At 37.1% G+C, this 27,075-nt stretch overlaps 1 protein-coding gene across 4 annotated transcripts in view; it reads right to left on the reverse strand.

The window, feature by feature from the left end:
* ANO5 (anoctamin 5) overlaps positions 1-27,075 on the reverse strand; it is an 89,940-nt gene that overhangs the window by 27,281 nt on the left and 35,584 nt on the right. For all 4 annotated transcript variants that reach the window (XM_078433325.2, XM_078433322.2, XM_078433324.2 and 1 more), the window contains 5 exons: positions 26,019-26,132; positions 22,842-22,957; positions 8,286-8,420; positions 7,831-7,936; positions 7,674-7,734 (listed from right to left, as the gene is read on the reverse strand). In XM_078433325.2, the coding sequence (XP_078289451.1) occupies positions 7,674-7,734; positions 7,831-7,936; positions 8,286-8,420; positions 22,842-22,957; positions 26,019-26,132 (532 nt within the window). The remainder of the gene's footprint in view (positions 1-7,673; positions 7,735-7,830; positions 7,937-8,285; positions 8,421-22,841; positions 22,958-26,018; positions 26,133-27,075) is intronic.

Genomic DNA, 27,075 nt, shown 5'->3' on the forward strand with positions numbered 1-27,075 from the left:
TCTAGTCAAGAAGTAATTCCTTCCTCCTCTGTACTTCTCCAGCACTTAAAATTTAATGACAGTATGTATTAGATTCTGGCCCAATTAGACTGTGACCTTCTTAAAAACATGTTATATTTCACTCATTTATTTATTCATTTTTAAATTTAATATTAACTGAATTTCATGAGGCAGAAAATTTTATTCATTTATTCATTTCTTTACTCATGTATTTGGTAGATACACTGCTACTAGGAGAAAAAAGTTTTAAGAGCACAGTATAATTAAGCAGTCTTTTAATATTCCAATGCTTTCCTGAAGGGGATCTACTTGTATACTTAAAAGCTGCTTCCTGAAGGTCTGGCTTCCAATTAGCCTGAACCAGGTGCTAACTCAGATCCTCCCCTTTGGGACACTGACAGGTCTTAGCATACTCCCAAATACTGGGAGCCACCAAGAACATAGAAGGCGGTGGGGACAATCACAGAGGTTTGAGAAACAGTTCACACTGGATTCATCAAAAAGATTCATCTCCTATGCCAGATCACACAGTCATTACTGGGAGAGGTAGCTAATTTATCTAATGTGCAGAAATCAATACAGAGAGACAAAGTAAATGAAGAAACACAGGAATATGTTCCAAACAACAGCAACAAAACAAAAAACAAATACATAAATAAGCCTCAGTAACTGACCTTAATGAAAATAAGATAAATGATTTACCTCATAAAAAGTTCAAAATCGGGGCACCTGGGTGGTTCAGTAAGTTAAGCGTCTGACTTCAGCTCAGGTCATGATCTCACAGCTCGTGGGTTCGAGCCCTGCATTGGGCTCTGTGCCAACAGCTCAGAGCCTGGAGTCTGCTTCAGATTCTGTGTCTCCCTGTCTCTCTCTGCCCCTATCCCTCTTGTGCTCTCTCTCTCTCTCTCAAAAATAAAACATTAAAAAAAATTTTTTAGGGGTGCCTGGGTGGCTCAGTTGGTTAAACATCTGACTTTGGCTCAGGTCATGATCTCACAGTTTGTGGGTTCTAGCCCCGCGTCAGGCTCTGTGCTGACAGCTCAGAGCCTGGAGCCTGTTTCAGATTCTGTGTTTCCCTCTCTCTCTGCCCCTCCCCTGTTCACGCTCTGTTTCTGTCTCAAGAATAAATAAACATTAAATTTTTTTTTCTCATTCTCTCTCTCTCTCTCAAATAAAGTAAAACATTAAAAAACATTTTTAAGTTCAAAATAATAGTCATAAAGACATTTACCAAGGGCAGAAGAATGTTGCATGACCAAAGTGAGAATGTACTAGGAGACAGAAAACATACAAAAGTAATAAACACAAATCAGAGAGCTGAAGAATACAATACTGCACCAAAAATTTCAATGGAGATATTCCACAGCAGATTAGATCAAGTGAAGAAAGATAAGCAAAATTGAAGACACAGTATTGTACTTCATTTAGAGGAGCAAAAAGATGAAAGAGTGAGGTTAGCTTAAGGGACTATGAGACAATATGAAGCTGACCAACATTCACATTAATAGGCTCGCCAAAGAAGAAAACAGTAAGAAAGGGGCAGAAAACTTACGCAAAGATATAGTGGTTGAAAACTTCCCTCACATGGGGAGAAAAATATATCAAATCTGAGAAGCCCAAAGTGTCCCAAAGGAGTCCTAAAAGACTCACACTAAGACACATTATAATTAAATTCTCAAAAGTTATATACAAAAAGAGAATCTTACATGCAGCAACAGAAAAACAACTTGTTACGTACAAGGGACAGCCTCATAAGACTATCAGCAGATTTTCACAGCAGAAACTTTTCCAGGCCAGGGGGACTGGCATGGTATAGTCAAAGTACTGAAGGACAAAAACTGCCAACCAAGAATATTCTACCTGACAAGCTGTCTTTCAGAACTGAAGAACAGATAGAGTTTTCCAGAATACAAAAGTTAAAGGAGTTCATCACCACTAGGATGGTCTGTCTGGCCTTGTAAGAAGTATTAAAGAGACTTCTTTGATATAAAATAAAAGGATGCTAGTTAGCAACATGCAAACATGTGAAAATATAAATGTCACTAGTTAAGGTAAATATACAGTTAAATTCAGAATACTCTAATGTTGTAATGGTAATGGCTAAATCATTTATAAAATTAGTATGAAGGTTAAAAGACAAAAGGAGTAAAAATAACTATACAATAACTGGTTAATAGATAAACAAGATAAAAATATGTAAATCGTGACATCAGAAGCATAAAGCATGGAGGGGAGAGTAAAAATATAGAAACTTAGTATGTATCTGAAGTTAATTCGTCTTAGCTTACCAGAGACTATAAGATGTTTTATATAAGCCTCATTGTACTCACAAAGCAAAACTTATAATAGATACACAGACGATAAAAAGAAAGGAATATAAACATATGTTAGAAAAAATTATCAGGAGGACAAGACAGGAAGAAGGGAACAAAGAAATTATAAAATAGCCAGAAAAAATTAACAAAATGGAAAAAGGAAGTCTACACCTAACAATTACTACTATAATGTAAATAAGCTAAGTTCTCTAATCAAAAATCTTGGAGTGGCTGAATGAATAAAAAACAAGACCCAACTGTCTGTGAATTGCAGGAGCCTCACTACAGCTTTAAGGACACACATACTGAAAATGAAAGGATGAAAAATATATGGAAACCAAAAGAAAGCAAGGTTAGTTATATCAGAAAAAAAACAGACTTTAGACAAAGGCTGTAATAAGGGGCAAAGAAAATCATTACATAATGATAAAGAGGTCAATCAAGCAACAGGACATAATACTTGTAAATATTTCTGCATCCAACGGCAGAACACATAAAGAAATAATATGAATATTAATAGACTTGAAGACAGAAACAGAAAGCAATATAATAATAGTAGGGAGGGGTGCCTCGGCGGCTCAGTCGGTTAAGTGTCTGACCTCAGCTCAGGCCATGACTCAATGGTTCATGGGTTCAAGCCCCGCATCAGGCTCTGTGGTGACAGCTCAGAGCTTGGAGCCTGCTTTGAATTCTGTGTCTCCGTCTCTCTCTGCCCCTCTCTCGCTCATGCTCTGTCTCCATCTCTGTCTCTATCTCTCAAAGATAAATAATCATGAAAAAAAAAAATAAAATATAATAGCGGGGAAATTCAATAGCCCCACTTTCAACAATGGATAGATTATTCAGACAGAAAAATCAATAAGGAATCATTCAACTTAAATTACATGTTAGACAAGGTAGATTTAACAGAGGCCTACAGCACTTTCCACCCAACAGTGGCAGAATACACATTATTCTCAAGTGTGCATGGAATGTTCCCTAGGAAAGATCAAATGTTAGATCAATGCTTCTGAACAAGCAATGTCTCAAAACAAAATCAAAAGAGAAACAAAAATATCTGGAAACAAATGAAAATAGAAATATGACATATCAAAACTTATGGGCTGCAGCAACAGAAGTTCTAGGAGGCAAGTTCATAGTAATAAATGCATATATTAAGACATAAAAGAAACCTTAAATAAACAACTGAACTTTACCTGGAATGAGAAAAAAAAGAACAAAGTAAGCACAAAGCTAGTAGAAAGAAGGAAGTAACAAAGATCAGAGTGCAAATAAATAAAATAGAGACTAACAAGACAATACAAAAGGTCAATGAAACTAAGAGCTGTTTTTCTTCTTCAAAAGATAAACAAATTACATAAGCCTTTAGCTAGACGTACCAAGAAAAAAGAGAGAGGACCCAAATAAATAAAATTAGAAATGAAAAAGAACACATGACAACTGATACCACAGAAATACAAATAATCATAAAAGACTACTATTAACAAGTATACGCCAACAAATTGTGAAAGCTAGAAGAAAAAATAAATTCCTATAAACACACAACATACTGAGGCTGAATCATGAAGAAATAGAAATTCTGAACAAATGACTAGTAAAGATCTTGAATCAGTAATCAAACACCTCCCCACAAAGAAAAATCCAGGAGAAGATGACTTCACTCATGCATTCTACTAAACATTTAAATAATTAATGTCAACCTTTCTCAACTCTTGCCAAAATTATAAAAGAAGGGAAGATTTTCAAACTCATCTTAGGAAGCAGCATTTCTGTGATACCAAAGCCAGGCAAGAAAATTACAAGAAAAGAAATTACAGGCAAATGTCCGTGATGAACACAGATGCAAAAAACCTGAATAAAATAGCAGCAAATCAAATTCAACAATACATTAAAAGGTTCATACACCATGACAAAGTAAAATTCATTCCAGGGATACAAGGATGGTTCTATATGCACAATCAATGCAGTATATTATATTAATAACAAAAATGATAAAAAAAAACTTATGATCATCTCACCTGATACAGCAAAAGCACTTGACAGAATTCTTGATAAAAATTCTCAACAACATGAGTATGGAGGGAATGTACCTCAATATAATAAGAGTCATATGGGACAAGCCCACAGCTAATACCATTCTCAGTGGTGAAAAGCTAAAAGCTTTTCCTGTATGATTAGTAATAAGACAAGGATGCCCATTCTTGCCACTTTTTTTCAAAGATTACTGAAAGTCCTAGCCAGAGCAATCAGCCAAGAAAAAGAAATAAGTGGCATACAAATTTGGAAAGGAAAAAAATAAAACTGTCTCTATTTGCAGATGGTATTAAATTATATATAGAAAGTCCTAAAGATTCCGCCAAAGACAGAATAAAGGAATTCAGTAAAGTTTGAGGATAAAACTTAATATACAAAAATTAGTTGTTTCTGTACACTAACCACATACTATCAGAAAGAAAAATAAACAATCCCATTTCTAATGGAATCAAAAGGAATAAAATACCTAGTAATAAATAGAACTCAGGAAGTGAAAGATATGTACACTGAATACTACAAGATATTGATAAAAGAAACTCAAGATGACACAAATAAATGGAAAGATATTCCATGCTTATGGACTACAAGAATCATATTGTAAAAATGTCCATACTACCCAAGCAATCTTCAGATTCAATGCAATCCCTATCAAAATTCCAATGACATTTTTCAGGGAAATAGAACAAACAATACTAAAATTTGTATGGAACCACAAAAGACCTGGAATAGGCAGAGCAGTCTTCAGAAAGAAGAACAAAGCAGTAGGCATCACACTTCCTGATTTCAAAGCTATCGTAATTACACTTTATAAACTATATTACAAAGCTATAGTAATCAAAACAAGATGATAGTGGCATAAAAACAGACACATAGACCTACAGATCATAATCAAGAGCTCAGATATAAATCCATGCATGTATGATAAACGAGTATTTCACAGAGGAGCCAAGAATATTCAATGTGGGAAGGATTGTTTCTTCAATAAATGGTTTCATGAAAACTAGATATTCATTTGCCAAGGAACAAAGCCAAATCCCTGTCTAAGACCATATACCAAAATCAACTCAAAATAGATTACAGACTGATTGAGCCTAAGATCTGAAACCATAAAACTCCCAGAAGAAAACATAGTGGGTAAGTTCCTTGACATTGGTCAAGCAATGATTTGTTGGATTTAACATAAAGGCTAAGGCAACAAAAGCAAAAATAAACAAGTAGGACTTTCAACAAACTAGAAAGCACAGGAAAGGAAACCATTAACAAAATAAAAAGGCAAATTACAGAATGCGAGAAAATATTTAAATTATGTATTTGGTAAGGGGTTAATATCATTTTTTATATATCTGAAGAAATCATACAACTCAACAGCAAAAAAACAAAAACAAAAACAAAAACAAAACTAATCCGATTAGAAAATGGACACAGTGGGGCACCTGGGTCAGTTAAGCCTCTGACTTCTGCTCAGGTCATGATTGTGGGTTCAAGCCCCATGTGGGGCTCTGTGCTGACAGCTCAGAGCCTGGAGCCTGCTTTGGATTCTGTGTCTCCCTCTCTCTCAGCCCCTCCCTTGCTCTCTCTCTCTCTCAATAATAAATAAACATTAAAAAAAATTTTTAAGGCAATTCCATTCAGTCATAAATACACACACACATATACACACACATTCACATATCTGTTACCCTGGAAGGAATCTCGTCACTCAGTTTTTAATAAAAATATAGATTTAAAACTATGTATATCAGTAATGTAAAATTATATGTATACACATGCCCACACACATGGAAGAAAAGATTCTGAAAAACTATGGCCATGATAACGTTTCCATTTCTAGTAACTTTAACATTATTTTCTCCCTGCTTTTATATATACTACTTGAGTTTCCTACGATGAGTGTGTATTTTCATTATGAACAAAAAGTTTAAAAAAATAAAAAGCATTTCCTATCTGCCACTACAAAGCATAGGAAGCATTATTTTCACGTCTCAACCTCTTGAACTGGTGTTATTCCTTTAACCAAGAATGTTTTTTTCTTTACATCTATTCTGCCAATGCATCCTTTGATTCAGCTTAATGATTTATTAGTGGCTGTACTAAAATAAATATCTCTAAAGTTCTGCTTTCCTAGAATTCGGCCACGAGCCTCAAAAACCAAAGGTAAACCAATTCATTACTAACGTAAACTTTTCTGAAAGAACCAATGGTAACACCTCCTCAAAACACTTCAAGTGTCTGGGTGTTCCGCATATGGCTGTGTCTCTGCGATGAAGTATGAGGTTGGTGTTGGTACACCATCTCTCTATGTGCAAACAACTGAAAACCACTATATTTGCTGTAATTTGTGTACCTCTCGTTCACTGCTGATTCCAACTAATGATCGAGGAAAAATTTGGCAGCTACGTGATAAAGATGTATTTGTACTTAACAAAGTCGGGGTTATTAGAGAACTGCTGGTAAGATTTGACTATTCTCTGTTCTTTGAATCGAGGCCACTGTCTTCAGAGCAGAACAGCCAAGCAGAAGTGGTGGAAACCCATAAATCTTCACGCACATCCACAAATTTTGGTGTCTTTTTCCCTGGATTGAGCTACTCTTGCTCCCTTGCCCAGTTTTTAAATACACATATTTGTGATTATTAAATAATTTTTTTAATTGGAAAGAAAAAAATCTATTTCTTCCCAGAGTCCCCTAAAATTTGGGACATGTTTTGGAAGTCTTTAGGTTTCCTCCTGCTGAGTTAGTCTTTACATAACATATTTTCCTCACTGACAGCAGGAACAAGATGAAAAAAAAGAAGAAAAAAGATGAAACACTGGGACATTTCCAAAATTAAGGGGAATTCTACTTTATATGGAAGATTTCTAACAAATATAACTGGAAGCTGGAACCAGAATTATACACAGGGAATTTAGACTCAAACATTGATTTAACAGCCCTCAACAGTTGTTGATTCTTGTTCAACTTTGTATCTATGATTCAATATTTTTCAGCCAGCAAATATTTATGTGTATTCTCTCCTGAATTACATACTGATTGAACTGTTTTTTTTTCATAGCACTGGGAGATGGTGTGAGCTGAATATATACAAAGTTTCAAAAATTATATTATCTCTCAGAGAAATAAACAGATGATGAATAAAGACCTTTTTTGGACCAAAGACCAAGGAATACAGACCACTGATGTAGACTCTATCAGTGTACTGATGTTAGTTAGCAAACACACAAAGATCCCAAGTCACCTTTGGTATATAAAATATGCCATCTGTATATGTTATATGGCCATATAACACATAACATAGAGTTGTTTTTTATGTGGCCATTTACTCACCCCAAATTCCCATGAATATTGCAAAGAATACTGTGGACTCGTTATCAAACAAATGCGAGATCTGCAAAAACAATAACATCACAAAGACTATGTAGTATCAAACGCAATACAAAAAGAGAAATCCCAAGTCTTTTCCCATACCACAATACATACATACCTTTGAAGCCAAACACGTAGTATTTAGTCTCCAATAATCACACACTAGATCACAGAGCGGGCACATGATAATCTGCCCTCCAATCTTAGGGTCACAGATTTCAGTGCTGCAGAGGAGACAGCAAAGTGATTTTAAAAGTGATGTGCTTTTAGGTGACAGAACAACAGTTTACACAGCTTCTCAAATATGGCAGAAGGGACAATAAAGCAGCAATCTCTGTAGTAGGTCAAGTCATGCTTTGAGAAACAGAATCTTTAGAGCTGATCATTTATAGATTTTCTGTAAAGCACTAGGTGAGGGCAGCCATTACATTTGGGTTTTTATCAGAAATATCAATTATCTGCTGCCACCAGGAGACACTCTGAAACAAATGCCAGGGAAATAATAAGAGCAGTTGTTTCAGTTAGTATGACATCAAGATGTTTTCTCTGTTTGGGCAATTCAGTTGCACGTACCTGCTTGAGTTATTATCCATTGATAATAAGCCGTAAATGAAACAAGCTAAGCCAACGACAGCCGCAAAGGACAGCATTTCCGTGTAAAATCCAAGAAAGACAAAATACATGCCAATCTTTTCTCCATAATAATCCCTATGAAAGAAGGTAAAAAATAGTATCAAAGTTTAAGAGAATGATACAATCCAGAGACCCTTGGTTTTGTATTCAGAAGAGACATGTATTCCTGGCTCCACTGCTTTCTAGCCCTTGTCATTTTGGTAGAGTTACTAAACTTTCTGAACTCTGGTTTCCACGTCCTAAAATATAAGACGATGCTTATCCAAAGAAGTGGTGCAAGGACTAAAAGAGTTAACACATATAAATAGGAAGCCAACTGAATGTAAGTTAACTTTTAATTTTGAAATAATAAGTATAAATTTGAAAAGCTTCCAATGTTTCAGGAGACTTTACTGTACTAAAATGTAGAACATTCTGCGATGTAACTTCTAGCAATTAACAAATCAAAATCACATTCCTAATCTGCATGGAGTTTCGCTTTATTTCTTTCTAATATAGAAGAAGGTACTCTCACCACATTCATCAAGAGTGGTTATATGTATAAAGTTACATCTCCCTTCAATTTTGGATCTCTGATAGATGTTTATAGAATTGTGATAGAGGTAGCAAACTAAGGAATTAAAAAGGGCAGCTTAAGAAAAATCCCATAAAGGGGAGCCTGGGTGGTTCAGTCAGTTAAGCATCCGACTTTGAGGTCATGATCTCTTAATTCATCAGGTAAAGCCCTGGGTCGGGCTCTGTGCTGAGAGCTCAGAGCCTGGAGCCTACTTCGGATTCTGTGTCTCCCTCTCTCTCTTTCTCGAAAATAAATAAACATTTAAAAAAAGGTCCATAAAATATGCAATTCAGCTCTTGCTTTACAAAGAGTTGAAAAATTATAGCATTACTTGTCACAAATGTTCAAGTCTTAAAACCAAGTTTTGTTTTGTTTGTTTTAATTTTAACTTTGCATTTTTTCCTTCCAAGATTTTATTTAAATTCAAGCTAGTTAAGATATGGTGGAATATTGGTTTCAGGAGTAGAATCCAGTGATGAATCACTTACAGATGATACTCAGTCCCTATCCCATCAAGTGCCCTTCTTAATGTCCATCATCCACTTAGTCCATCCCTCAACCACCTCCCCTCCAGCAGCCCTGTTGTCTACATTCAAGAGTCTCTGATGGTTTGCCTCCCTCTCAGTTTTTATCTTACTTTCCCTTCTCTTCCCCTATGTTCATCTGTTGTGTTTCCTAAATAGTACATGAGTGAAATCATATGATATTTATCTTTCTCTGACTGACTTATTTTAAAGTCCCCCTTACAGGAATCTCTTAAGGAAGCAAAGAAGATAGTTTTCTCTGTCTCAGAAAATCACATTAAAAACAAAACAAAACAAAACTGGAGGGCCTGAGTGGCTCAGTTGGTTACGCGTCCAACTTTGGTTCAGGTCATGATCTCACAGTTCGTGAGTTCAAGCCCTACATCAGGCTCGGTGCTGACAGCTCAGAGCCTGGAGCCTGCTTCGGATTCTGTGTCTCCTTCTCTATCTGCCCCTCCCCTGCTCATGCTATGTCTCTCTCTCTCTGTCTCTCAAAAATGAATAAATGTTAAAAAAAAAAACAGATTAATCTTCGTAATTCATATAGAGCTCAGGTTACTAAATCTGTGAAGCCTTTCCACAGTTTCCAAGGTAGATAGATATGATCCTTTTGGCTTCTAATAGCATGCTGTATATAAATCCATTACATCACTTAATATTAAATTACAATTTCCATGCATGCTCAGAAAAAAGGCAACTCGGAACATAAAGGTACAAACTTAATTTCCTAATATTTAAATATTTTCTCATATTCAATACTAATTTTATTGAACCTCATATTCTTCAGTTTTCAAAATTCCTAATCTCTTCTAATTAAATAGGCATCTTTATGCTTATACCATTTTTCATTATTTTCACTGATTATAAACATTTTGCACTGTTGTTTTCTCTTGTTCTGCTCCTCAAATCACTACAAACTTGAAATTAAATTATAATCCCATCTTCTTCCCTTGTTAATTTGCCACTCACAACTTCCTTAGCTTCATTTACACTTAGGATACATGAACTCGTTTTTTCTTTTTTCTTTTTGTTTGCTGAAAAATATAGCAATTACTGCAATACTGCATAACATCAAACTCTTTTAATAAAGGATAAAAATATTTGATTTTGTGGAATTTACTATTTACCATATCTATTTCCAATTGATGTTTTAAAAATTACAAAACCAATAATTTTTTGAAGTTAAGACATCAATATTACTGCTACAGATTTAACCTAAAATTGTTTGGGAATTCATAAAGAAACTGAATATTTCAACAACCTATTTTTTTTAATTTTTTGTTTTTAAAGTTTATTTATTTTTGAGACAGAGAGAGACAGAGCATGAACGGGGGAGGGGCAGAGAGAGAGGGAGACACAGAATCGAAGCAGCCTCCAGACTCTGAGCCATCAGCCCAGAGCCCGATGCGGGGCTTGAACTCACGGACCACGAGATCGTGACCTGAGCTGAAGTCGGAGCTTAACCGACTGAGCCACCCAGGGACCCCACAACAACCTATTTTTAAAGAACTACATTTTTCTTCCTTTCAAATATCAAGAATCTTTTTCCTTGAGAATGAAAAAAAAAAAGGCTTCAATAACTCTAGACCTTTGTATTAAAAAATTCTTTAAAATTTATAGAAATTTTCAGATGAGGATTTATTATATATGGAGTCATAGAAATTATTTTACTAAACCATGGATTTGGGAAGCTTAACAATCAGATTAACAACTAAACCATCTCCTAAGAGTGTAAAAAAGCAAAAGACATATCTTAGATGTATATTATGGTAAAAATGTACACAGTATTGAAATAACATTTAAGGGGCGCCTGGGTGCCTCAGTCGGTTAAGCGTCCGATTTCAGCTCAGGTCATGACCTCACAGTCTGTGAGCTTGAGCCCCACGTCGGACTTCGCGCTGACAGCTCAGAGCCTGGAGCCTGCTTCCGATTCTGTGTCTCCCTCTCTCTCCGCCCCTCCCCTGCTCACACTCTGTCTCTGTCTCTCTCTCTCAAAAATAAATAAACATTAAAAAAAATTTTGAAATAACATTTAAGATGTTAAATTATCTCACTATTCATAACAATTAAATGAGAGAAATCTAATAACATGAGACACTCTATAAAGACTCAAATATAAAGGGAACTCTTTTTTTAAGTACTTATTTTTAGAAAAATGTGCCTTATATTCACACTTAGGGCATTTCTTAACCTGTTTTACTTACTAGACTTTGAACACATCTGTGGCCCCATATCATCTAAATAGCACGTGACAGGTAGAAGACATTCATTGTGAGATTTTGTGAGAAAGCATTGGTCTAATATTGGATTCCCAAGACTTAGTCTGAGACACAGCAAATAATCAAAAGAATGATGATAAAATTTAACTGAATATAGACTTGAGGAATGAACAAACAAATGCAAACATTTGATCTAAAGTGATTCATTAAAAAAAATTAAAATACAGTGATTCATTTTTATAGTGAGTTAATGAACATCTGAGACACTTAGCTGTTACATTTAATAGCATTTTAATAGCACCATTGTATTTACTGTAAATCTACTTATATTCTAAGCTATTTACTATATAGCTACATATCAAGTATTAAGCCACTCAAAACAGGGGTTATCGAAAGAAAAAATATAGAGAGCTCTTAAATTGGCAAGATAAAATAGGATTGGAGGGCATATAAAAATAAAGACCGGGGGTGCCTCGGTGGCTCTAGTCAGTAAAGCGTACGACCTCAGCTCAGGTCATGATCTCATGGTTTGTGAGTTCAAGCCCCACATCAGGCTCTGTGCTGACAGCTCAGAGCCTGGAGCCTGCTTTGGATCCTGTGTCTCTCCCTCTCTCTGCCCCTCCCATGCTCATGTTCTGTCTCTGTCTCTCAATAACAAATAAATGTTACCAAAAAATTAAAATTGAAGACTGATAATCCAATGATAGCAACCTTGGTATTCCCATTGTTTTCTTTGAAAATATAATCTAATATGACAAAATGGTAAGTCCCCAAAAGACAGCAAAACTATTTACAAATATTTCAATATGGAACTTAAGTTTCGTGTAGAGGTAACACGGAATATGTGAAATCCAGAAAATAGGACTCCTAAATTCTAAATCTCTCCCTAGAGGCACCTGGGTGGCTCAGTTGGTTAAGCGTCTGACTCTTGATTTCAGCTCAGGTCATGATCAAGCCTTGCTTTGGGCTCTTCACGGACAGCATGGAGCCTGCTACCCTGCTGAATACCTGCTGAAATACCCCTTGGGATTTTCTCTCTCTCTCTCTCTCTCTCTCTCTCTCTCTCTCTCTCTCTCCCTCCCTCCTTCCTTCTCTTCCCCTCCCCCACTTAAGTGCATGTGCAAGCACTCTCTCAAACCTTTAAATAAATAAATAAATAAACAAACAAACAAATAGACAATCTCTTTCTAGCCATCCGAAGTCATTATTTCTTTTTTTTTCCTAATCTTCCACATCCAGTCATCTACAAAGTGCAATAAATTTTGCCACATAAATCTTTTTTTAATCCATAGTCTCCCTTATTTTCTATTAGCAATACCTTGGATATGATTGTCAGTGCCTGTCACTGAAAATTTGTAATAGCCTCCTTACTTCCCTGACTTCAGTCTTGCATCCCTCTCAACTGTCTCCTTATTTCCAATGTAGTGATGGTCTTAAAGCAAAAAACTGAACCTGCCCTCTTCCTCCTTCAACGGTTTCATCCCTTCTTTTAGCAGTGTCCTGCATGACGTTGCTGATAAACATTCAGTTTCACCTGCTTCTACTCCTACACGAAGAACTAAATGTGCAATGTTCTTTCTTAGCCCAGCACTCTGTACTTCTCTCTGTCTGAGACATTCTTACCCCCACTTGCTTACTTAGCAACTTGCTACTTACCTTTCAAGAGGCAGCTCAAGAATCAGTGCTGTGAAATTTTCCCTGAGCTTGTCATAAAAGTGGGTGCTTTTTCCTCTATGCTGTTCTTCCATGAGTATCATTCTGTTATAATTATACGTTTCTGTGTCTTCCTGGGAATATATTCATATTAGGAAATGATGTTCTGATTATCTTTGTAGCCCTACTCTCTTGCTTGATATCCAGTGATGTTTAATAAATGCTCACTAAGGGAATTTGTGTGGAGCACCTGGGTGGCTCAGTCAATTAAGTGTATGACTCTTGATTTCGGTTCAGGTCATGATCTCACAGTTCGTGGGTTCAAGCTCCGTGCTGACGGTACAGAGTCTGCCTGGGATTCTCACTCTCCCTCTCTCTGCCCCTCTCCTGCTCTCTCTTTCTCAAAAATAGTAACTTAAAAAATTAAAGGAATTTGTGCATTGTAATCATGCATCTATGGACAATTCCTTTCTCTTCTTAAGGATGTTTTTATTTTTATCCTCTTGCTATCAAGTGCCATCAAATCTCTAAAACTTTTCCTAAAAACCATAAAGTCAACAAGGAGAGGAAATAAAACCACACCTGATACAGGCCTTCAGCATCATGACAAAGAACACCATGATCATCAAATTACCTATAGGTAAAAAAATAAACCCATATCCAACAGACCACCTGCCACTTGCTGCCACAAATCTGAAGCACCAAAGAGCAGTGAAGATGATGCTTAGGAAATTCTAATTAAAAAAAAAATGTAAAGTAAGGTGGAGACATTAGACAAATACACACAAAATCACTCGCTGGGGGGAAAAAACTAAATCAACACTGAACCTATCTGCGACACGGCAATTCATAGTCCTGGGCAAAAGGAGGGGATCTGAAAATAAGCAACAGTTGGAAGAGTCCGTCTCAGAGAAGCGATATTTGGGGGTAATAATCAGCTATAAAGGGTGGTACTTCTTAAAGGTGTTGCAGTAAAGAGAAAGAAAATAAGAGAGGTAGTTAGGATCCTGTAGAAATGAGAGAAATAGCACATGGTAAGCACATACCATCACCCATAAAAGAAACGCATGGAATAGGAAAGAACTAGGAGAAGAGTGCCCTCTAATGCTAGAGACTCTTTATGTGCGTTAAATATAGACAGACAAAATCAGACCATAGCCATACAAATCTATGTTACAAAAACTGAAAATGTTAAACAAATAACTTCAGCTAATGAATATTCTCCCAAAAGCACAAAAGAAATAGTGTAATAAAGCACCACAAACTGAATTAAAATGTCCTCAAATAAATATTTGAAGATATAAGAAAATACCAGAAATAGAAAATTAACAGTGGGAGGAAATGGAATAAATAGAGGAAACTCCATAAAGAGAGGAAAAAGTAAAATCATATACTGTAATATCAGAATTGATGCTGAAATCATGAGGTATTCAAGAGAGAGAAGAAAGGGAGGGTTCAGTGAAAATCTAATAAAGGATGATAAGAAAAACAGGAAATCTTTCAAAAGTATGAAAATAACACGCAGAAGTAAACAGAATCTCAGAGAAATTACTTGGTATGAAGACAGGCAAAAAAAGACCAAACATACAACGAATTGGAATCCAAAGAAAATTAAAATACTTGAAAAGAACTAACGTTTTAGAACTATAACCCAAGAACATTTTCCAGAAACACACACACAAACACACACACACAAACAAAAATAGAAGGTACGCATTAAAGGATCCAGGAGGAACCAGGAAAAACTGACTTGGAATAATCAACTCCAAAACATGTGTTAAAACAATCAAACTTTAAAACAAACAAGCAAAAGGGGCGCCTGGGTGGCTCAGTTGGTTGAGCATCCGACTTCGGCTCAGGTCATGATCTCACGGTTTGTGAGTTCAAGCCCCGCATCGGGCTCTGTGCTGACAGCTCAGGGCATGGTCGGATTCTGTGTCTCCCTCTCTCCCTGCCCCTCCCCTGCTCACACTCTGTCTCTGTCTCTGTCTCTGTCTCTCTCTCAAGAATAAAGAAACATTAAAAAAAAAAAAAAAAAGAAACTCTCGAAGCTTCCTAGCAAAATGATAAAGCAATGGACAAGGCCAAAATAATTTTCTACTTATGAGGACACACTGGAAACATTCCACAAGGCAAGGACACCCACTATCCATTACTATTTAAGATGTTCTGGAATTACTAGCCAATGCAACTGAACGAAAGAAAATAACTGGAGACCTAAGAATTGGTAAAGAAAAAGTAAACTCCTTCTACTTAAAAATGACATGGCAGGGTGCCTGGGTGGCTCAATCAGTTAAGTGTCCAAGTATTGATTTTGACCCAGGTCATGATCTCAAGGTTCTGAGATCAAGCCAGAGTCAAGCTCTGAGATGGATGTGAGTGGAGCCGACTTAAGATTCTCTCTTTCCCTCTCCTTCCTCCCCTCCGCCACTCACTCTCACATGTGCTCTCTTTCTCTCTCTCTCTCTCAAAAAAAATGACATGGTAATATACCTGGATAACCTTAAAGAATCAATGATAAAACTAGTTCAATGAAAAATTAAGGCATCAGAATATAAAATTATGATGCAAAAATTATACCATTCAATATATAAATAATAACAAGTTAAAAGATATATTATAAGAGAATACATAATTTATAAAGCAACAAAAGTATAGAATACTTCAGATTAAATTCAGTAAAGTTTCCTAATGTATACAAAGAAAAGTCTGTAACACTCTTGAAAAACCCAAAAGTAGGTTTGGACAAAGACCTATCTTTTCCTTCACATGGCTTTTCCTTGGTTAGAATGACTGAATTATCACCAAGCTATCAGGCCAGTCTAAGTTAAACTATAAACTTCATGTGATCCCTTATAAATACCAGTGATCTTTTTCTTTTTAGTAAGCACTAGACAAGTTGATAATAAAGTTTATATGGAGGAATAAACATGCAGAATGTACAAAGAAACACTGAGAGTAAAAGCCATGATGAGGTTTATTAGCCCAGACTTTAAAACATACTCAAAGACACTACATAATAAAACATACTACAGCCAAAGTGCTATAATTAAAACAGCCTGGTACTGATGCATGAGTAGTTAGCTAGATCAAAGGAATAAAACAGGACATTCAGATAAACTCAACTGCATATAGAAATCTAGTATAAGATGAAGGGAGTACCAGGGTGCCTGGGTGGTTCAGTTGGTTAAGCATCCAACTCTTTTTTTTTTTTTTTTTAATGTTATTTATTTTTTGAAAGAGAGACAGAGCACTAGTCAGGGAAGGGCAAAGAGAGAGGAAGACAGAATTCGAAGCAGGCTCTAGACTCTGAGTTGTCAGTACAGAGCCTGACTCGGGGCTCAAACTCACAAGCTGTGAGATCATGACCTGAGCCAAAGTCAGATGCTTGATTTTGGCTCAAGTCATGATCTCATGGTTTGTGAGTACGAGCCCCAAGTCAGGCTCTACGCAGACAACCCAGAGCCTGCTTAGGATCTCTCTCTCCCTCTATCTGCCCCTCCCTCTCTCTCACTCTCAAAATAAATAATTTTTTTAAAAGAAACTTGAAGATACGTGGCACCTGGTGACTCGGTTGAGCATCGGACTTCCGCTCAGGTCATGATCTCACAATTCGTGAGTTTGAGCCCAGTGCCATCAGCACAGAGCCTGCTTTGTGTCCTTTGTCCTCCTCTCTCTCTGTGCCCCTCCCCCTCTCACACTCGCTCTCAAAAACAAATCAAACATTATTAAAAAAACCTTGAAGATATAGGTCATACCTCAAATTACTGCAACATCAATAAACTTAATAAATGGTGTTGGGACAAGTAGATAAAATTAGATATACTCCTCACAAAATATGTAAGAATAAATTTTAAATGGATCAGGAATCTAAACATTAAAATTGAAACTATTCAAGTAAAACAAATGTAGGTGAAATCCTCTATATCTTGAGTGTATAGAAAGGCATTCTGTCTCTAAAAATCCAAATGTAATAAAAATTTTGATAAACTTGACTTCATGAAAAAATGAGAAAATACTTCTACATAGCAAAAACCAAACAAAGTTAAAAAAAAAAAAAACCATAAGCAAAGTCAAAATGCAAATGGAAAACTTGAAGAAAATACTAAGAATACATACTACAGATAAAGGGTAATAAAACCTCAGTATATTAAAAACTTAAAAACATTGAGAAAGAAGGCAAAAATCCTATAGAAAAAATAGACAAAAGATATGAATATACTATTCATTTAAAAAGCTACAAAAATATCCCTTAACATACAAAACGATGTTCAATTGTGTACATAATAAGGGAAGTACAGATTAAAGCTACACTAAAACACTGCTTCTCACCAGTCAGCTGGCAAGAATTAGAAAACTTAATCGTGCACTCTGCACTTCCATATACTGTTGGTGGGAATTCCCAATGGTCCAGTCCCAGTGAAGGGAAATTTGGTGATATGTAACACAACTACATACGCACTTACCCTGCAACCCAACAATCTCATACATACGGATTTACCCTGAAAACACACTCTCAACAATACAAAAATACACAGGTACATTTTTACTCATGGAAACACTTTGTAATCATGAAATCCGGGAGGCTACCTAAATGTCCAAGTACACATAATGGTGTACCAGAAAGCCGAAAAATGGATGAGTGTGGCTCAATGAATGCATATGGATTGATCTTCAGACTGTATTAAGTGAAAATAGCAAATTGCTGAAGAGTCTGTATAGAATGCCACTTAAAAATGAAAAAGAAAGTTCAGAAAATACATATATCTGCTTTTCATAAAGATAAATCAGAAAATGGAGAAGTTGGCCAGTTATAAGGGATAATATATAAGAAAAGAGGGCAAGGAATGGGATGAAAGGGATCAGAGATAGAGTGCCACTTCCCTGGGTTTTCACTAAAACTGAAAACAAACTGAAATAAATCTTACGTGTGAAGTGAGTGGGGTAGAGTTCTGGCGAGGAAAAAGGAGCAATGTTATAAAGACATAGGATCCAGCTCCCAGGGCTCCTGATGGAAGTTGGGTAAAAGGATGCTGAGTGACAACAATTAGACAAGGAAAGAGTAATACAGTTGGAAACTCACATTGCAACCAAAACAGTGAATATTGGTTCAGGTGAGAACCGTTCTATATGCTGTGTCTAGGGAGAAATTTTAATGAGTAGCCAAACTTCCCACAAATTGTTTATTATTAAGCAGAGTGAAAACAGTGGAGAAATCAAACAAGATTTGTAGCTGGATAATCAAAATTCATATAAAAAATGAGGGACTTATTAGAAGCAATGAAGAAAACATAAACTATAGAGTTGAGAAACAGGATCACACTTTGGATGACCAAAGTTGTCATAAACAACCCGGGGCTCCACGGAGCTGATTGCCATCTCAGAAGAGGCTGTTCATAGCCGGCTGTTGGTGTCTCTAAAGTCACGGGAGGGGGCCCATGGGGCTGGGACCCAGGTCTCTGAGAAGGAGGTCCTGGCAGGCTCGTGCAGGGACCTCAGAGCAGGTCGGACCGGGTGGGGTCTGCAAGGGTCGGGAAAACTGTACGCGGCGTGCAGCCTCAGCAACAGGAAGGCACTGCCCCATCCAGGACTAGGAGCGTTGTTGGGGAATCGCTCGCTCACAGGAAGCAAACGGGAAACCCACAAAAAACAAAGGAAACAGATCCTTGTTTCCTCCTCCAGTGCTTCCTGCTGGCAGAGTCCCAGTGAGCCAAGTGGCAACGCATACTCGTGATTTTGAGAGTTCCAGTCTCAATTTCATGAAGCAGCTGAGGAACCCAGCTTAAGGACTGGTACACCGTATCAATGAGATCATGTCGCGTTCGTTGACGAATCCACTATTCAACTGCCACTTCCTACCTGTACAACTGCAGGCCTTGGCCCCCCGTCTCCCGCGTCATTTCCTTTCCGGCGTCCCTGGAGTCCCCCAGATATGTCTCACATATACTGGGAATATCTTTGGGGGTCAGCGTCCAACACCATTTCCAGGCCACTGTGCTGGACTCCAGCTCCTCCAGGCCAACGGGGCTCATCTCTCCAAGGAGGAATCCACCAAACCCTAGCTCACCCTCTATCCCAGAAAGTTAATCCTTTAAGAGGAGAGGTGTTTCTTTCTTTTTGTTTTTTAATCAAATTGATTGGGGTGCATACACCTAAGCGCATAATTTGGTAAGTTCAGACGCATGCGCTCAGGTAACCACCACCAGAGTCAACACATAGAGCGTTTCCATCATCTCAGATGATGGAACCTAAGGTTCCCTTAGGGTCCTTTGCAGTTAACCCTTTCCCCAAACCCCAGATCTGGGCAACCACTACTGTCATTTAGGTCCCTATAGTTTTGCCTCTTCCAGAATGTTTTATAAATGGAAACCTAAGACTATGCAGCCTTCCATGGCCTGCTTCTTTTCCTTAGCGTAATGCTTTTAAGATTCATCCTTTGATGTTGCATCTATCTGTAATTTCCCTCAGAGGAAAAAAACAAAAAAACAACAAACCATTGTATGAATATATGATAATTTGTTTATCCATTTACCCATTGGCAGCCTTTGGTTGTTTCCAGTTTTTTCTTACTCTGCAATAATCTGCTATAAACATTCAATTGGTGGTGTTTCTGTGGACATATACGCTCCATTTTTTCGTGGGCAAAGACTTAGTAGCGGAATTGCCTGGTCATATACAAAGTGCGTATTTAACTTGATGAGAAAGTGTCAAATTTTTTTATACAGTTGCTACTCCATTTTGCATTCTAGCATCACTTTGAGTCTTCAGGTTGTTCCACACCCCTGTCAGCTCTTATTGTTGCCAATCTTTTAGATTTTAGCTATTATAGTGGGTGGTGTGGTGGTATCTCAATGGCAAACATTTTAACTCTTATTCCTCTAGTGAATACAGATGTTATGCATCTTTTGATGTACTAATTGGCCATCCATAAATATCTTTCTTTGGTGCAGTATCTGTTATAATCTTTTGTCCATTTTTAAAGATTTTGTCTCATTATTGAATTCTAAGAGTTCCTTCAATATTCTAGATGTCCTTTACTAATAGGTGTGTTGCAAGTATTTTCTCCAGTCTGTGGTTTGCCTTTTTATTTTTAGAACGGTGTCTTTTAGAGAGCACACATTTTCAATGTTAATTAAATCCGATTTATGAATTTTTAAGTTTGGCTTTTATGTCTTTTGTGAAAAGTCCATGCCTAATCTCAGGCCATATGAATTTTTCTCCTAAATATTCTTCTAGAAGTTTTGTATTTTTAGCCCTTACACTAAGTTCCCTGATCCATTCAAGTTAGTTTAAATTTCTGTATAGGAAAGGATCAAGATTCATGTTTTGCATGTGGCCAACTTCGGCTCAGGTCATGATTTCACTGCTCCTGAGTTCAAGCCCCGTGTTGGGCTCTGGGCTGACAGCTCAGAGCGTGGAGCCTGCTTCGGATTCTGTATCTCCGTCTCTCTCTGCCCCTTTCTCAAACCTGCTCTCTCTCTCTCTCAAAATTAAATAAACAATAAAAAATTTTTAAATAAATAAATAAAAATATTATTTCACTATTGAATCAGAAAAGGCAGTATAACTTGCTACAAATTATAAGTTATTATAAGAAAATGAAAAACTAAAAAGTTCTTAAATTTCAGCTAGACACTGTCATCTGATTAAATACTTGAGCTTCCACTTTGTTGTAAAAGGAAATTATCAAGGGCTAACGAAGTATTACAGCTACATTGGCACTGACCCAAGATGTAATGTGTTTGTGCGTATCTAGGGTTATAAATACAAACCTTTGGGGAATACTCATAGCAGAAACACCTGTTGATAGTTTTAAAATGTCAAATGAATACATATTTTAAATATATTTTGAACAATGTAAAACTATGTAAACCTTCATTCTGATGACTTTGCTTCTTTGAAAATATGCTATGAAAACATCCTCCAAGGGCACAATGTCTGCAAACTGTTCTTAGCAACACGTTTGTAACAGTGAAAAATCTGGGACAACCTGTTTTTCAATAAAAAACCAGATAAATGAATTATGCAAAATTTACAATATGGCACTCTGTGTTCTCTTAAAAAGCATGAGATAGAACTGTGTGTATTCACAGGAGGAGTACCAATAATATATTATTTAGTGCAAACAGAAAATTGCAGCTGAAAGGTAAATAAAGATGTCATTGTTTTTTCTAAGGAAAAAATATGATTGTGTATGCATTTTATTGTGCACATAAAAATAGAACTGAATGGATATACCAAATCAACAGCAGTCACTTCTGCAAAGTTCAATAGAGGTAGAATTTCACTTAAAACTCTGCACATCTTGGGGTGCCTGGGTGGCTCAGTCAATTGAGTATCCGACTCTTGGTTTTGGTTCAGGTCATGATCTCGCAGTTCGTGGGCTTGAGCCCTGCATGGAGCTCTGTGCTGGCAGTGGAGAGCCTGCTTGGGATTTTCTCTCTGCCTCTCTCTCTGAAACTACCCTGCTTATGCTCGCACACATCTGCATGCACGGTCTCTCAAAATTAAACTTAAAAAAAAAAGCTTTGCACATCTGTTTATTATTTGAATTTTTGATAAACGTGTGCTACTTTCATCATTAAAAAAATGAAATGACCATTATTCAAAATAATTAAAACATCCATCGAATAAAGAGTTCAGACAATGATTTACCAAAAGTACCAGCTTATATATGCTATCTGCCTTTCATTTATTCTTAAAAATTTCCCTTCTTATTTGCCTTAAACAAACCTGTTGAGATCATTGTTCACCTGTTTGGATGTATGCATCCAAATCAGTCTCATAAAAAGGATACTGTGATGTTGTGCAAACACAGTACTACAAATATAAATCACTGAGTAAAAAACAGGGTCTGTAACAACCAGGGGTCTAATCTGATCGTTCCTTTACTGAAATCATAGCAGGAGTCTCCTAACATCCTGTATGTATGTAGTATTGTTATCGTGCAAAGCAGGAACTTGCTACTGCAGTCTTCTTGCTTAGGCAATGAAACTGTCTAAAGAATTGAGGTCACAGGACAAACGCCTTCCCAGATCTCTGAGATCTACACATGCACACACACACAGACGTCCATACACAACCTTTCTGCTATCTTCTAAATTCCTGAACTCAGAGAAAAACAAAACAAAACAAAGCTAATACATATTAAGCACTAAGTGCTACCCCTGTGCTAAAAAATATACATTATCTCATTTTATTATTAAGTAGCCTCATAAGGAAAGCACCACTGTTATTCCCATTTTACTGATGAGCCTCACAGAAGTTAAATAATTTGACCAACTTGGATCTGAACCCAGCCCACCCCACACACCAAGGCCCAACCTCTTAACTACTGAGCTACTTCTGTATGGTGATGAAGCACATTCCGACAGTATTCTGCTCACAAATGAATGACTAAGTGATAGTGTGGGTACAAAACTGGGGACATGTGACATGTGGTGGGTGAAAACAGTGGTGAAAAGAATGGAATATGATACCACTGTGAATAAAAATCACATCATGAAGTTTTAATCCGTTTGCTGGTGTTTAATAAGGAACTTACCTAATCAAATCTAAAGGCTGCTCCTTGTAAAAATAGGAAAACCGAGCCCAATTCTGGCAAAGTGTGTACCTCTCGTTGACAGGGTTAGGAGGTTCTGATGGCTTCCAATATTGACCCTACAGATAGTCAAAATGAAAGTACTTGAATGACAAAGCAAAAGATGAGGGTGAAGCAAATAAACACTGTTTTATAAGAAGTTTAGTGAATGAAGCAAATGTTCTCTTTAGCTTTTAGATTTGGATTTTCATATCCCATTGATGTGCAATTATCTCCCCAAAACTACAATAAACGATGACACAAGGGATTCATTAAATTCTCGCACCCAGTTATTTAAAAATACAAGTTAAAGTCTGAACCTTTGGCTTTCCTCAAGCTGTTCTTTCACGTCGAAAGCCCTTTCTTTACTCAAATTATACTAGAATAGTCACAGCTCAGGGATTAATATAACTACGTAACTGGCTGGGACATTAGAAATAGGCTAACACTTTTACTTCACATATAGAAAAATTAGACCCAAGCAACGTCCAGTGAATGATCCAAAGTCATCCTGCTATGACAGGAATCTCCTCCAGAAAACTCATCTGGTCCTGTCAATCACTGCCACCATTTCCCAGAAAACTTGAAATATGTATCATAAACTTTACACCAAAGAACCTCAGTATTGTTTCATGCCTAAGATTTTCCCCATTGTTACCTACTGAATAGCTTTATTAATACCCCTTCACAACAGAGCAGAATACTAGTGCTGTCTACACATGGCAGTTCAACACATTCTTTCAACTGCTGGTCCAGACAAATGAACTGCTACAGACAGCATGAATGAATATCCAATCTAAATTAAGCACATGTGAAAATCTCTATGTGATAAGATAGAAGATTTTCTATCACGTAGATTCCGTCTTGTTTTCTTCTTCTGTCACTAATCCTACTGAATCTTGAGAAACAAAATAATAAAAAGGCAGCCTATTTGGGTATCTTGAAAAACCATTCTTTAAAGCACATAAGGGAAAATCTAGCACCTAAACTTACATTCAGGATAGAAAACAAAGAAAAAAAAGTAGAATTAATGGTAAGTTACATCTATCACTAACAGCTAAGGTTTCTTTTTTTTTTTTTTAATTTATTTTTGGGACAGAGAGAGACAGAGCATGAACGGGGGAGGGGCAGAGAGAGAGGGAGACACAGAATCGGAAACAGGCTCCAGGCTCCGAGCCATCAGCCCAGAGCCTGACGCGGGGCTCGAACTCACGGACCGCGAGATCGTGACCTGGCTGAAGCCGGACGCTTAACCGACTGCGCCACCCAGGCGCCCCAACAGCTAAGGTTTCTAGTGATCATAAAGCACCCTGCTTGCTGGAAGGCTTGATTTAGGGATTAAAGTTGCTGCTGACTGAGGATATTAGTTTGGTTTAATGACCTGGTAATAGTAAAAAGAGAATGAATGCCCTAAAAAGAAATAATTCTCAAAATCTTCAAAAGGACTTTTTTTCTGTGAAAACTGACAGAGAATGCATTGTGAAGTGTTTTATTAACCCACTATATATATCTCTCTCTACTAAATGGCCATGACATTATTTTGAATCTATAATCACCTAGAAATTCTTTTGCCCAAGGGGAAAAAAATGTGTGTACAGGGAGAGGGAGAGTTGGGGAAGGAGGATGATTTCTCTAACACTTAAATTAAATTCACCTGAATTGATACTCCTGTTAAACACTGCCACCCATTTAGGGCACCTGGATGGCTTAGTCAGAGAAGCAGCTGACTTCGGCTGAGGTCGTGATCTCACGGTTTGTGGGTTTGGGCCCCATGTCAGGGTCTGTGCTGACAGCTTGGAACCTGGAGCCTGCTTTGGATTCTGTTTCCCTCTCTCTCTGCCCCTCCCCCACTTGCACTTTGTCTCTCTTTCTCTCTCTTAAAAATAAACATTAAAATAATAATAATAATAAAAAAAACCTGTCACCTATTTAGGAAAATTCTGCTTAATCAGCTTGACAGTTGTTGAAGAGACCCAGTTCATTAAAAGGCATCTCACCTTACAGAGAAATCATTTGTGAAAGGAAGAATCTAATCGATGTAGCAAACTTCACTGTCTTATTTTAACAAATTGTCACAGCCACCCCAATCTTCAGCAATCAGTTTCCAGCTGTCCAGAAGCAAGACCCTCCAACAGCAAGATTACAATTTGCTGAAGGCTCAGATGATGGTTAGCATTTTTAGCAATAAATTATTTTTTTAATTAAGGTGTACATTGTTCTTTTTTAGACATAATGCTATTGCACACTTAACAGACTACAGTATTGTGTAAACAATTTTATATATGCAGTGGGAAACCAAAAAACTCATGTCTCAAAAAAACAAGACATGAGGGGCACCTAGGTGGCTCAGTTGGTTAAGCATCCGACTTCGGCTCAGGTCATGATCTCGTGGTCTGTGGGTTTAAGCCCTGCATCGAGCTCTGTGCGGACAGCTCAGAGCCTGGAGCCTGCTTTGGATTCTGTGTCTCCCTCTCTCTCTGCCCCTCCCTCACTCGCACTCAGTCTCTCTCTCACTCTCTCAAAAATAAATAATCATCAAAAAATTTTTTTTAAATAAATAAGAAACATGAAATATACAAATGTTGGAAAAATGGTACCAATGGACTTCTTCAACACAGTGTTGCCACAAACCTTTAATTTGTAAAAACACACACACACACGCACGCGCGCGCGCACGCACACACACAAGAAAATGTCTGTCATTAAAATCAATTATGTATCTAATAAATGAACACATTAATGCACATAATTCAAGTCCTTTATGGATTAAAAACTTTATAAATTAGAAAAGATCTGATGGATTCAGATAGAAATTTCCACATATTCTGTAATGTTCTTTTAATAAAACCACTATTTTCAATATGAGTTCTAAAGAAAATTCACACACAAATGTAATGTTTTTTAAAATAAATTTCCATTAAAACCTCAATGTAAAGATGTATAAACTATGTGCTTCAGCATAGCTGTTAAAGTTCTCAGCTTGGAACTAGGGAGTTTGAGGGATTTTCCCAACATGAGAAAGAATTAAGTAACCTGTCTTAAAGAGGAAGCAAAGGGAAGATTCTCTCTCGCAACAAGGCAACCTCTGAATGTGGGAGAGGAAAAATGGATTCAGGATTTCAAAACCAAGCTTATACTTACATCATGGAGTGGATAGGCAGATGAATAGGTATTAGAAGTTAGCAGTCTTTCAATCCCAAACTTTTTCTTCCCATCTTCTACGCCAAAAGGACACCGTGAGAGAATATAATAAACCTATGATATAATTTGAAGTAAGCATTAGACAACACATTTCTGAACTTTATGCTTTCCACATTTTGTTTCCATCACAATTTAACAATGTCCAACTTTGTCTGAATGTAGACACAGGCTCTGAACCTTCCCTTTGTTGTCTGAAGGAAGATGTAGAAGGTGGGGTGGTGTAGTTTGCACACACAAACTCTGCCCCTCCCCTTCCCCACCATGCATGTGTGCGCTCTGTCTCAAAATAAATAAACATTAAAAACAAAAAGCAAGAGGGGGAGGAAAACTATTGCAAGAGCAATATCTGCAGACATCTGAAAAGTCAGGCAGAAAGGGTCTTTTCATTCATTCATTCATTCATTTGGGAGAGGCAAGGCAGTTTCAGAGAGCATCTTTCTTTGTGTTAAGGCAGGACTGTTACACCTGCCAGGGTCGGCTTGGGTTAAAGGTACATCAAAGCTTAGGGTCCTGTGGGAGGCAAGTTTAATCAAAATTTGGTCAGTTTAGCTAACAAATACTTTGATGGGTCAGTGCAGATAAATAGTTCAGCTAGCCATTTATCCAACAAAGAGCAGGCATGTGGAAGGCCTGTGTCTGACTCTTATTACCACAAACTAATAACAAAAGGGAGAAATTACAAGGCTAGGTGTGAATCTAAATTTCCCTGGAGCCACAAGGGAAAGGGATTTCTTCCATCTCTCTCTTCTTAGAGTATTTCTTTAGAGAACTTATAAATTTTTTCTCCATCCCTTTGAGATTTATATAAATCTGTAAAAATCTACTAGATAAGCCTCTTGACAGTTTTACAATGCAGGAGTGTGTTTCTTAAGTTTTCTAGGACCCATCTCTTCTAAATGTAAACATCAAGAAAGAGAGCATCACTACCTCCCTGTCTCTATGGCAGTGTAGCCCGGGCAACTGGCTCCAACTTGTAACTACTCGCTTGCCATAGAGA

Source organism: Panthera onca, chromosome D1 (assembly GCF_046562875.1).
Source record: "Panthera onca isolate mPanOnc1 chromosome D1, mPanOnc1 haplotype 2, whole genome shotgun sequence".
In the NCBI taxonomy this organism is placed as follows: domain Eukaryota; kingdom Metazoa; phylum Chordata; class Mammalia; order Carnivora; family Felidae; genus Panthera; species Panthera onca.